Source organism: Oryza sativa, chromosome 1 (genome assembly GCF_034140825.1).
Source record: "Oryza sativa Japonica Group chromosome 1, ASM3414082v1".
Classification (NCBI taxonomy): Eukaryota; Viridiplantae; Streptophyta; class Magnoliopsida; order Poales; family Poaceae; genus Oryza; species Oryza sativa.
This window is the reverse complement of record NC_089035.1, coordinates 8,930,619-8,942,641: the sequence shown is the minus strand read 5'-3', so window position 1 is coordinate 8,942,641 and position 12,023 is coordinate 8,930,619. Positions and strand designations below refer to the sequence as shown.

The 12,023-nt window shown below is 42.9% G+C and overlaps 3 protein-coding genes across 3 annotated transcripts; 1 reads left to right on the top strand and 2 right to left on the bottom strand.

Annotated features, from left to right (window-relative positions):
• Positions 1-110: 110 nt before the first annotated feature.
• On the bottom strand, positions 111-4,690 carry LOC4326197 (mediator of RNA polymerase II transcription subunit 27). Its single transcript, XM_015766146.3, has 7 exons — positions 4,337-4,690; positions 2,402-2,563; positions 1,160-1,610; positions 1,004-1,063; positions 845-913; positions 635-678; positions 111-534 (listed from the first exon to the last, which is right to left on the bottom strand). Exons 1-7 carry the CDS (start codon positions 4,663-4,665, stop codon positions 390-392), a joined length of 1,260 nt encoding a protein of 419 aa, XP_015621632.1. The 5' UTR covers positions 4,666-4,690; the 3' UTR covers positions 111-389.
• Positions 4,691-4,820: 130 nt separating this feature from the next.
• Positions 4,821-11,989, top strand: LOC107277422 (pentatricopeptide repeat-containing protein At5g57250, mitochondrial). The gene is made up of 5 exons (XM_066310337.1): positions 4,821-8,236; positions 8,337-8,401; positions 8,514-8,602; positions 9,658-9,755; positions 11,567-11,989. Exon 1 carries the CDS (start codon positions 4,883-4,885, stop codon positions 8,153-8,155), a length of 3,273 nt encoding a protein of 1,090 aa, XP_066166434.1. The 5' UTR covers positions 4,821-4,882; the 3' UTR covers positions 8,156-8,236; positions 8,337-8,401; positions 8,514-8,602; positions 9,658-9,755; positions 11,567-11,989.
• LOC4325129 (peroxidase 72) lies at positions 9,776-11,882 on the bottom strand. The gene is made up of 4 exons (XM_015765904.3): positions 11,655-11,882; positions 10,809-11,000; positions 10,465-10,630; positions 9,776-10,372 (listed from the first exon to the last, which is right to left on the bottom strand). The coding sequence occupies exons 1-4, from the start codon at positions 11,880-11,882 to the stop codon at positions 9,951-9,953; spliced, it is 1,008 nt and encodes a 335-aa protein (XP_015621390.1). The 3' UTR covers positions 9,776-9,950.
• Positions 11,990-12,023: the final 34 nt, after the last annotated feature.

The following is a 12,023-nucleotide window of genomic DNA, read 5'->3' as shown; positions in this document are numbered from 1 at the left end:
GACCGGCCTAATCGGCAGGCATCACTTATTAAGAACATGCTTTGGAATTTGGTAGAAAATTCACAAAATGTTACCAAAAGGAAAATGCCACATTCCAAAGAGGGCCAAAATGATAATTGAAATTCACAAAAAATGACTCAAAGCACCTTTCCAAGTTTTACACCATCTGTTCCTGAAATGCATGCTACCAAGATGAAACTGCAACTACAGTAACTCATCAAATAACCACGCCTTTTTCTATGTAGAAAATTAACAGCTACACTGCAGGAACCCCATGGAAAAAAAGAATCTAGAACTGCCATTACAAATTAGTCTTGCACATGTTTGTCAGGCAATATATCCTCAGAATTGAAACATCCTAGCTAAAAGTCGAGAGTTCATTAGAAGAGTCAGGCATCATAGGAAGAACATCCAATGTGATAGGCATCCTGAGGATCTGAACCAACACTAGAAGTCTGATGATGGTATGGGCGCTGGACAGGGGGTAAAAGCAGAGCCAAAGACTTGTCCATCAGCAGAAGCCGTCCGCATTTACTGCACGCAAAGTAATGAAGAGTGTTACTTATGTAGTGGAATGTAAAATTGTGACGATAGTACAAGAGACATCTGTTAGATATATAATATGTGTGTGTACCTGCAAACTTTTGTAAATAGAGTCTGATAGCTGGCAATCCAACGCTGCAAGAAGTTAACATGTTAAATAATTAGCATTACAATGTGACGTTATTGCAATAGGATTGTTCAAAATAAAGGAAATAACGATGAGTAAAAATAATTTTAATGAACCTTTGAAAAAAACTGGATTACTATTCTGAACAATTTACCAATTCTTGTTGAAACTTACCAGCAACAGAGAAAGTGATTTAGTTGGTTCCACACTGACAAAGTATTGCAATGCTTTATCTGCATGCTCCTACATATAATAAAAAACAGTGTATTCGTTACACCGTAATGCCCTCTTATTGAAAACAATATTAAAAGAGAACACAGAAGAAGCATTTACCGATACATGCTTAAAAACATGATGCACCGATAGGCCTCTTGCATGTAGGTAACTTCCTCCCTAATATAAGATTCACTTCATGTGTCAACATTAAGAAAAGGTATTGTGCATCCATGACCACTAATTAACAAGTTAGCTTTTGGAAAACATGATTACCTCAGTAGGAGAGAAGAAAGCCACAGCATCAGGATCAGTAGATCCTGCAGGATGCAGTGATACTATAGCTCTAAATATAGAAGGAGCTAGCAACTCAATTATCGCAACCTGATCTATTGGAGTTGTATCACCAGATCCCGATTTGCTCATGTTTTGCAGGTTCAGCTCCTTAGATGGATCCACAAAGTCATCATTCATAAGGGTTGCTAATGATGCAGCTCTTTTTGACCAATCCAGACGCCGGTATGTGAATATTTTCATGTTAGGAACTTCATTTTCTAGATTCTTTAGTATCTCAGATAAAGTTCTTTCTTCAAGCTCCCCATTGCTAGCAGGCAGCCTTGGCTTTTTAGCGAGACCAGGTTCACCATCATGCAGATGGTTAAACCCTTCATCATCTAGATGAGGAAAGAACCTTCTTTTCTGGTCAGTGAAGGCCTTGAGAGCTAACCTGGAAACATCTATATGTTAGCATAAACCTGAAATTGATATACCTCTGAACATTATAAACACATGATAAATGGATAATAAAAATTCCATATGTCCTTGCCTGTTCACAAGCCAAATAATTTGTGCATTAAGCAGCGGCATACATTTTAAATTTTAAATTTAAAAAAGGTGAGGCCAGGCCACTAGGTACAATCGCATGTGGCTGATAGCTGTTAAGTTTAGTATAGTAACCCATTTTTGTAAATAGTAATAAACTTCGGGTATCTTGTCATGGGGACTAGGGGATGATCCGAAGGCTTGAAGCCTTCAACATAAGTACATACATCTAAAGAAGCACATGAATGAAGGGCGTTGGAATATTTCCGATGCATTCTGTGTAAAATCAAAATAAAATATGGATGCAACGAAAACAAGAACTGATCTAATACTTCAATTCCTACAAAAGCACTCCACACCTTGGAAGAATGTAATTATCATAGTAGAAGGATTAGAGAAAGCAAAGTGCAAAAGAAGAAACAAAAGAGGGAAAAAGGAGAAATAAGGGAAAAAGGGGAAAGAGGGAAACAACAGTACAAATTTAAAGGGGAAAGAGGGAAACAACAGTACAAATTTATCGGCCAAGAAAATTATCGTATATCGCAGGAAGAAATAACATGGTATAAATATTTAATCTGCATTCTGCAATGCACGGTTGATGAAATCTCACACATCAACAGAATATAAATAAGACAAATAAGCACATCATATTGTGGCAGCAAACATACAACACAACAATGATGGTAATGAAATTACCTAGTTCTGTCAACAGCTGATGCACCAGCCTGACCAGCCAGCTGACGCTTCCAAGCATATGCCACAACTGCACCATCTGGACAAACAAGTGGCATGTGCAAGCCCCATGAATTGCCTCTGGCTTTAAGGGCTCCATTTAGAACTCCAGACTCTTCCAATTGCCTTCCTAACAGCAATGGATACAAGATATTTATTAGGCTACAGTTTAAAAACTAGATCTTTACTTTCAGTTGGCTAGGCCAACACTTATGAAGAAATAGTGGAACTTGAAACTTGAAGTTCAATAAAAATAATTGGAACTTACCAGGAGAACTGTGTAAGCAATGATTGATGGTTCATCACAAAGTAAAAACATCATGAATAGCAACAAGCACAACTAACCCAAACACTATAACAAGAATACTGTGAAAGAACAATAAGAAAGCACCAGCAAAATCGAGTGAATCCATCCTGTTCACATACCTAACTTTATTGAAGATGGCTCCTAATATCCTTTGACTTAAAAAAATCTCAGTCACATGGCTTAAGCTTATCTAGTACTCCTAACTTCAGGATTTTCACAAACTAACTATTCTGTCTAAAATCATAACTATATCACCTGCAAATTTCATCTTCCGTTTATCTAGCAACTTCAGGTTGCAGAAAGACTCAAAAACCATCGTTTAACAAGCAGTTCATATTGCTTGGACATTTTATTCATCAGACAGAATAGTACCATGTTGCCATGAAACATGGATTTTCCAAATGCCTGCAGACTTCTTCAACAAACGACTGGTCAAGTGGTCACATGTAAACAATTGTACCCAACACATAACTGCTCTGCTGAGACAATATTATAGAGTGAGCACCTACCCTACATCCTTACCATCCACGAGTGATACTAAAACTAGTTCGAGCCCTGAGTGGCACTAAGGTGGTGTTTGGATCCAGGGACTAAATTTTAGTCCCTGTCACATCGCATGTTTGGATACTAATTAGAAGTATTTAACGTAGACTAATAATAAAATTAATTGCATAAATGAGAGCTAATTCGCGAGACAATTTTTTTAAACCTAATTAATCCATAATTAGCACATGTGTACTGTAGCATCACATAGGCTAATCATGGATTAATTAGGCTCAATAGATTTGTCTCGCGAATTAATTCAAGGTTATGAAATGGATTTTTTCATTAATCTACGTTTAATACTTCTAATTAGTGTTAAACATCTGATGTGACCGGGACTAAAATTTTAGTCCCTGATCCAAACAGCCCCAAAACAAGTTCAAGCTGAAGCTGTTCAATTAAGGTTAAATATTGCTCTATTACAAGCCAAGGAACACGAGTTCCAGAAATGCATCCCAATCTGATAGACCCAGGCACCCAGCCAATATTCTAGAATGCTAAAGTTCATATACCAAAGTTGAGCAGTTAAGCCTGTCCGTGCATCTCTCGTAGCAAGGTTTCATAGGTAGAAGGGTTTCACAAGATACAAGCAATTGGATAACACCAAAGAAGAGTGTGGCATCAGTTTATGGTGATTAACCATTATTACAGAACAATTTAGTGGAAAAAAAATGTGCTGCCATGCCTAAACTGGGAAGGAGATTATTACTTTAAAAAAAGTCCAATCATACAATCCAAAGAAGTTAAATCAATATCCCAGCCACCAATTTCCAGAAATTATCTAGACAAGGGTTTTCCTTTTTCTTCTTGAGACTGCAACCGTGGTATCATGACGGGAATATTTCTTTTTCATTTTGAGACTGCAACCGTGGTATCATGACGGGAATGTTCCTTTTTCATTTTGAGACTGCAACCGTGGAATCATGACGGGAATGGTTCTTCTCGGAGGGAATTAGTTGTATTTTGCGACGTAACAGTCAAAGGTTAAGGAATCGATGAAAAACTTCTGAATCGGAGAGTGTGGGGGCACGGGGCGGAGATGGGTTTACCTCCCGAGCGCGCGGAGGTCGTCGAAGTGGCGGTGCATGGCGGCCTCCTCCTGGGCGACGGCGAGCGCGGTCTTCTCAACGTGCTGCGGGGCGCTGTGCGGGGGCGCGTCGCCGGCGACGAAGAGCGCCTCGAGCAGACGGTCCGCGCCCAGCCGGATGTCCGCGATGAGCCGCCCCGCCCGCCCCAGCCGCTCCATCGCCTGCGCCACCTGCTTCGGCGGCGCGTCACCCCTCGCCCCCTCGTGCTGGTGCCCCGTCGCCCCCGCCGCCGCCGCCGCCGCCGCCGCCACCGGCGCGGCCACCACCGCCGACGCCTGCGCTTGCTGCATCTTCCTCTTCTCCCCTTCTCGCTTCCGACTCGAAACGCCTCACCTAAATAAGCCCATATCCAAACAGGCCCAGAACCAATACAAGCCCATATCTATTCAGGCCCAGATCCAAACAAGCTCGTATCCAAATTCGGCCCACGCCATCGGCTTCCAACGTTTCGAACGTTTGCGCTTCGCTTCCCACGCGGCGGCGGCGCCACCACCACCACCCTCCGCCATGCCGCTCGCCGGCGGCGAGCCCCGACCACCACCGCCGCTCCCGTCGCTGGTCAAGCTCGGAAGGGCCGTCACGCCGCGCCGCGTGGACATCCTACTGGCGGCGCTCCTCCGCCGGCGGAGGCACCGCCTCGTCGGCGCGCTCGCCTCGCAGGCGGTCGCCAACTCCGTGCGCCCCACCGCGCGCACCCACCTCCTGGTCGCCTCGGCGCTTCTAGATTCTTCCCGTCCGCGCGACGCGGCAGCGCGCCTCGCGCTCGCCGGCCCGGCAACCTCCTCCGCGCGCCGCCTCTGGGACGCGCTGCTCCGCCGGGCCTGCGCGGTGCGCGGCGATGCTCGCCGCGCGCTGGAGGTGCTCTCCGCCGGCGTAGAGGAGTGCGGGCTCGTGTTTTCTCCGTCCACGTATCGTGTGGCCCTGACGATGCTGTGTGCCCGCGGTGACATGGAGACCGCGCTCAAGGTGTTCGACGTAATGGCTGCAGCGGGGTGTCAGGTGGATGATCGTGTTTGCAGCGTGATCATTTCAGGCTTCTCCAAGGTCGGGAAGGCTGGGGATGGGCTGGAATTCTATAGGAGGGTGAGGAGAGAGTTCAATGGATTTGAGCCAGGCTTGATCACATTAACCGCTTTTGTCGATGTGCTTGGCCGTGTAGGGAGAACTACTGAGGCAGCACAATTGGTAAGGGAGATGGAAGGGAAGGGGTTGGTTGGTGATGCTGTTTTATATGGCAGCTTGGTTCATGGATACATGAGTAGCGGGTTATTGATGAAAGGGCTCCGTGAGCATCGGGTGATGTTAGATAAGGGCATTGCAGCTGATGTAGTTAGTTATACTACTGTTATTGATGGACTTTGCAGAGAACGTAGTGTGGAAAAAGTGATGGGATTCTTGGATGAGATGAACCGAAGGGATGCTAAGCCGAATTTGATCACTTATACATCATTGATTGGTGGTTTCTGCAAGAGAAACAGGTTGGATGATGCTTTTTCTATAGTGAGGAAACTGGAACAGACAGGAGTGGTGGTGGATGAATATGTTTACTCAATTTTGATTGACAATTTGTGCAAAAAGGGATATTTGGATAGGGCTTTCTCTTTGCTTGAAGAGATGGATAAAAAGGGGATAAAGATTGGAATCGTAACATACAATTCAGTAATAAATGGTCTATGTAAGGTTGGTCACACCAAGAAGGCTGTTGAAATATATGAAGGTATTGCTGCTGATAACTTCACATATAGCACGCTGTTACATGGTCACATTAAGGTAGAAGATGCAACTGGTGTAATGGCAATAAAAGGTAGGCTTGAGAGCAGCGGTGTTACAATTGATGTTGTCACATGCAATGTACTTATCAAAGCATTATTTATGATTAAGAAGGTGGATGATGCCTGCAGCTTGTTTCTTAGAATGCCCGAGATGAGATTAAGGCCTAATATTGTCACATATCATACAGTTATTGACATGATGTGTAAACTTGGAGAAACTGACAGGGCACTGCAGTTGTTTGATGATTACAAAGAAGACATCTTGTTCTCCTCTACAATAGTACACAATTGCCTGATTATAGCATTGTGTAATGGAGGAAAGGTAAACATGGCTGAGCAGATTTTTAATGATCTTATCCAAAGAAATTTAAGGCCTGATTCCTGTACTTACAAGAAGTTGATCCATACACACTTTAAAGAAGGCGGTGAACATGGCGTGCTGAATTTCATTCTTAAGGTGGATGGATCTGAAATTGACTTATTTTCATCTCTATGTAATTATGCTTCCGCTTTCTTAAGCACAAGAGATTGCTACCAAGGAGCATTGGATGTTTACAAGCTTCTAAGAATGAAATCATTTACTGTAACTAGCAAAACATGCTACAGGCTACTCAAATGCTTGCTCCGAAATGGTCATGAACAGACCATCCAGCCATTATTAAGTCAGTTCATTAAAATTCATGGCCTGGATGAACCTAGAATGATTAATATGCTATCTTGCCACCTCAGCAAGAACAGTGTTGGTGAAGCTATTGGGTTTTCCAATTACATGAACAATGGCCGTGTTCCTGTCAGTGTTCTAAGAGAAGCTGTATACACACTAAAGAGGGAAGGTAGAATTCTGGATGCATGCAACTTTTTGAAGGAAGCTGAACAAAATGGTTATTCAGTGGATCTTGCCATGTACTCCATATTAGTGGAAGGCCTTTGTAAAAGTGGTTATCTTGAGAAGGCATTAGACCTATGCGAAAGCATGAAAGAAGAAGGGATTCAGCCAAACATTGTCATCCATAACTCTGTTCTGAATGGTTTGTGCCAGCAGGGATGCCTTACTGAAGCATTCCGGCTATTTGACTACCTAGAAAGCAGTGAAGTGCTTCCGACACTGGTAACTTACTCTATACTTATAGCTGCTTTGTGCAGAGAAGGTTTTTTGGATGACGCTCATGAGTTGTTTCAGAAAATGTCCACCAAGGGTATCAAACCCACTACACGTGTTTACAACTTGCTAATAAGTGGTTATTGTAACTACGGGTTAACTGAGAAAGCACTGGAGCTTATATCACATTTTGAGGAAATATTTCTATTCCCAGACGCTATTACAATTGGTGCAATAATTAATGGACACTGCCTAAAAGGTGACATTGAATCAGCATTAGGCTTCTTTAGTGAATACTATCATAAGGAGATGGTTCCAGATTTTGTTGGCTTCATGAGCCTGGTCAAAGGACTCTATGCAAAAGGAAGAATGGAAGAATCTAGGAGCATCTTGAGAGAGATGTTTCAGTGCAAAGAAGTTGCAGAGTTCATAAACAGTGTTGGGGATAAGATCCAAGCAGAATCTTTTGTTGGCCTTCTATTTTCTGCCTGTGAGCAAGGGAGGATTGATGAGGTCGTGACTATCCTAAATGAAGTGGCGCTCATGTCTGTATCCTCTTCAGATTCTAATAATTGTAGCACGCTTAGTCACCTGAAGAACGTAGAGACACCTGTGGCTTATGATCGTAATATGGATAATCCTGGACAAGTTTTATGTTCAACTACTTATGGTGTTTCTAGCAACTGTCTTCATGGAATTTCTGAAGGCACAGTTCAACCCACAATAGATGGAGCTGAGAATTTATGCACACCAAGTGATGATACTGATATTTACTATGATAATTTGCTACGGAATTCTTTCCATGATGACTTTGACACATATTATCCAGCAATCGCTTCACTTTGCTTAAAAGGGGAACTGATTAAGGCCAACAAAGCAATTGAAGCAATGATTCAGAATTCTAGTTGAATTTGGTAGCTAGTTCATTCTGTTAGCAAAGTATTGCTGGTTTGTAGTATCATCATTGGCAAACAAAGTGTCATCTAACTTGTAAGTACATCATGTTCTTTTAGATATAACTGAAGCTTGGTGATGCATACTTAAGAAACCACGAGATATCTTAGACCTGCTTCTGTCCTGTGTTCTGTAGGTGAGGAAAACATTTGTCAACATGACTGAACTGTCTTGTCAGTTGGCAAAATAGGGTTCATAAAGGTGGAATTAACTATCACATGCAGGAACATTTCTCTCTTCTAACAAAAATGATGTGTCCTTTTGACTCGTTATCTAACCTTTATGGTCTAACTGTTTTTGTCTCTCTTTACAGCCTGAGCAGTGCAACCTGGATGAGCACCCTGAATGCCTTAGGTTCCAAACTTCAGTAGTTAGAGAAGGCCTCTGATGGTGGACATACGGGTACATGTATTTTCCTTTTGTCATTCATGTTGGTCAATTGTTGTGTATATGTTTGTCCAATATGGTGACATTGTTCAAGATCCTGAAATTCAGTGTCTATCTTGTTGCATTCAACTCTAGTAACCTCAGTTGATATGTTTGGCATTTAGGTCTTTTCCTTCTTAATTGACATTGGTTTCCTCTCTTCACATTAGTGGGTGTATTCAACTAGACAACTATGGCATACAAAGATTCTTTTTTTAGGGAATGGCATACAAAGATTCTATGATTAAAGAAAAAACATTGTACGAAAGAAAGGGAGCTACTGTCAGCCAAACTCCTTTCTATGCATCCTTTAGAGGAGCTATGTTTTTTTAACTTCTTTTAAAGAATGTACTCATGTGATGTCCAGACACATTCTTTCAGTAAATAACACAAATATGTTTTGTGGCCATATTAGTAGAAATCGGCAGGTATTTAATTTGGCTAGTGTCACATTATTCTGTGTTTTAAGGTCATAACTCATAAGGTTGACAAAATCAACAGTAACCAAAACACAGTTTACTGGCTTGCTGACCTGCCCTACCTGTTGGTCACCTCCACCTGTAGGGCTGTAGAATTAGGTGTTCTGAAACTTAATGATCAAAAAGCATAGAGTTAAGTTCATTTTTTTTTTAAAAAAAACATTGTGGCCATAAATCCTTGAAAATTGTTGTTCTGTAGCTGCCAAATAAAGATGAGACTGTTAATAGTCCACGGCTATAAATACACTGAAATATATCACTTTTGCCTGATTTCTTGGTCTAGAAATTGGATGGTTTACTTCTTCCATGGTACTGTTGCAAACCTTTTGAATTTTCATACTTTGTATACCTTAGTGGTGATTATTATGAAATTGTTCAGGTCATGTTTAGAGTTTAGACTAAATGATTACATCAGGGACTGGTCAAGTCATGTTTAGAGTTTAGACTATGATTACATCAGGGACTGGGAGATTTCTTGAGATACAGCATACAACATGACTACATGAGTAACTGTAGGTATTTCTTACAAACTACATCATATCATTTTGACAGGGGACAAATGTCAAAGCTAGCACGGCTGGAGTACTAGGGTAACTCATGAAGAGTAGGTGGATATGTACCATGAGTTCGGACTCGAGAGTCAGAATTTGGTAAGTCAAACAACCAGATCTAGAACAACCAAATGAACTCATTTTATATATTGAATTATTAAACATACACGTTTTGCAACGCAATCACAATAACACAAATGATCAAACAGCCTTGACGCATTACAACCAGCTTTACTTATTTAAACAAAACATGCCACTACCACCACCTTGTAAAACTCAGCACACAAGACAACCTCAGTGGTAGTAGTTGTTGAGCCTCCTGCAGTTCTTCCTGATCTCCCCCTGTGATCCAGTCAGAGGCGAGATGTTGCCCATATTCACCATTGACTGTGCGAAGTGCTTGAAGAAGAGGTTGACATCATCAGCATACGCCTTCACGAGCGCCGCTGTTTCAGCGCTCTTGGTAAGCAGGACCTGATCAGAGCTGAGAAGGCCCTTGCCAGACAGGATGTTCTTGAAGTAGAAGTTGTCGAACTTTGCGGGGCTGACAAAGTCTAGCGGGAAGAGGTTGTTGTCACCACCAGAACGGGGGCATCCCTGCCTCAGCTGTGCCGCGTAGGACACATCCAGTGTGTAGTCAGCCATGCCATTGCCGCTCTGATTGTAGAGCCTCTGACGGAAGCTGGTGCACCGAGACATGCCAATGGTGTGGCCACCTGTATGTATGCACCCATTTTTGTGCAATGTAAGAAAGATCTCTCTCAAGAAATGGACGCACATACTCATAAGATGGTAAGAAGAAGTTCACCTGAGAGGGCTACGACGTCGACGATGTTAAGGCCCTGGCGCTTGAACTTGGTGATGATGGTGGGGAGGGTGTTGTTGGGAGCTGGGATGTCGTTGTTGGAGCCCTGGATGCTGGCACCCAGTGAGTCCCTCCGGCCAAGTGGCACATCCCAGTACGGGCCACCAACCTGCAGGTTTGAGTGCAAATTCAGTCACAAAACACGGCACTGTTGAGCTCATCCTAGGAGCGGTTCTTTTCTCTAAGCTCATACAGAAATAATAATAATACACAGTTCATTTCTCCTTCTATTTCCGAATGTGATATTCTTTTGTGTGGTTCTGATAGAGCTTATCTCTGCTACATACGAGGACAGTGGAATCGCGTGCAGCGAGGGCGAGTATGTCGGCGCAGGAGACGGTGCCGGGGCAAGCTGCTTCGAGGGCGGCCTTGATCTCGTCGACGACCTCGAAACCCCTGAGGGAGTTCATGTTAGGGTTTGACCCCTTCTCACTGATGATGGTGGTGCTGTTGTCCAGGAGCACAGACGCGTCACACCCCTACACAATGTTGGTACATAGATTAGGTACATGGAAGTAGTACATAGATTAGGCACATGCAACGGAACAGCAAAATATATATTGATTTAGGGTCCTGTACTGGGTGAAGGTCTCTGATAAATGAAACATCGAGAGCGCCAATTATTGTGCATTTGAATTAAATAGTCATCCTCTCTTTGAAAAGAAAGTGAATAATCAAGAAATCATGGTACGGACTCATCATATCACCAAGGCAGAAAGTAGTGCTCGCATGGGCAATGTTGGTAGGCTATCTTATCAGTGGTAAAAAGTTTGCCTAATAACTATAGATTCTTCCATGCTCCTAAGGGTACCTTTTTTAATACCTAGGTACAAATATAACAAAGGTTTGATCTCCTACACTTTGCGTTTTCGTTATGTAACAGCTAAAGTTGCATCTGCAAATACATGTCTTTTTTTTCTCTATTTTTGATGACTATTTGCAATACCTTCATATGGATTTAACCATCGCAAAAGCAAGTGAAACGCATATAATTGCCTTTCTAGTTGCACTAAGCATACAACTCATTTGAATTATGTTTTTGCAGGCTACACTGCAGGTGCTATGTCAACCGAGCACCATTAGCTTTGTGAAGACAAGTAAAGAATGCTACAGCAGAAGAGAAATCACAGTACCTTGACAAAGCAGTCATGAAAATGCAGCCTGACCAAGGATGCCGCCATCCTGGTCTCCCTGGCCACCGCCTGTGCTACGATGGACTGCACGATCTCCTTCGCCTTGGGGCACGAGTGGTCGTAGAACTGCGGGAACAAGCCATACCCATACCCATACCACGGGTTGCCGTGGACAGAGGTGGCGAGGAGGAGGGGAGAAACCAAGCAGAGCATCAACAGGCAACCCATGGAAGTCGCCAAGTAAACCTTCGCTGCACTGCACTGCACTGCACTAGGTTGCTAGGTAGGAGAAGAGAATTGCTCTCTGTTTGTTTCTACTTCTCTTGGTTGTGGGTGGCGAGAAGAGGCGGGCATGGGGTGGCATATATA

Excerpts from the sequence above, each read along its gene's own strand:
- LOC4326197 (XM_015766146.3), bottom strand. The coding sequence starts at position 4,665 with ATGCAGCAAGCGCAGGCGTCGGCGGTGGTGGCCGCGCCGGTGGCGGCG. Across the intron at positions 1,611-2,401 it reads TCAGCTGTTGACAGAACTAG|GTTAGCTCTCAAGGCCTTCA; the intron begins GTAATTTCATTA and ends AGATGTTTCCAG. Across the intron at positions 914-1,003 it reads ATGTTTTTAAGCATGTATCG|GAGCATGCAGATAAAGCATT; the intron begins GTAAATGCTTCT and ends TATTATATGTAG.
- LOC107277422 (XM_066310337.1), top strand. The coding sequence starts at position 4,883 with ATGCCGCTCGCCGGCGGCGAGCCCCGACCACCACCGCCGCTCCCGTCG.
- LOC4325129 (XM_015765904.3), bottom strand. The coding sequence starts at position 11,882 with ATGGGTTGCCTGTTGATGCTCTGCTTGGTTTCTCCCCTCCTCCTCGCC. Across the intron at positions 11,001-11,654 it reads TTCATGACTGCTTTGTCAAG|GGGTGTGACGCGTCTGTGCT; the intron begins GTACTGTGATTT and ends AACATTGTGTAG. Across the intron at positions 10,631-10,808 it reads CACGCGATTCCACTGTCCTC|GTTGGTGGCCCGTACTGGGA; the intron begins GTATGTAGCAGA and ends TCAAACCTGCAG.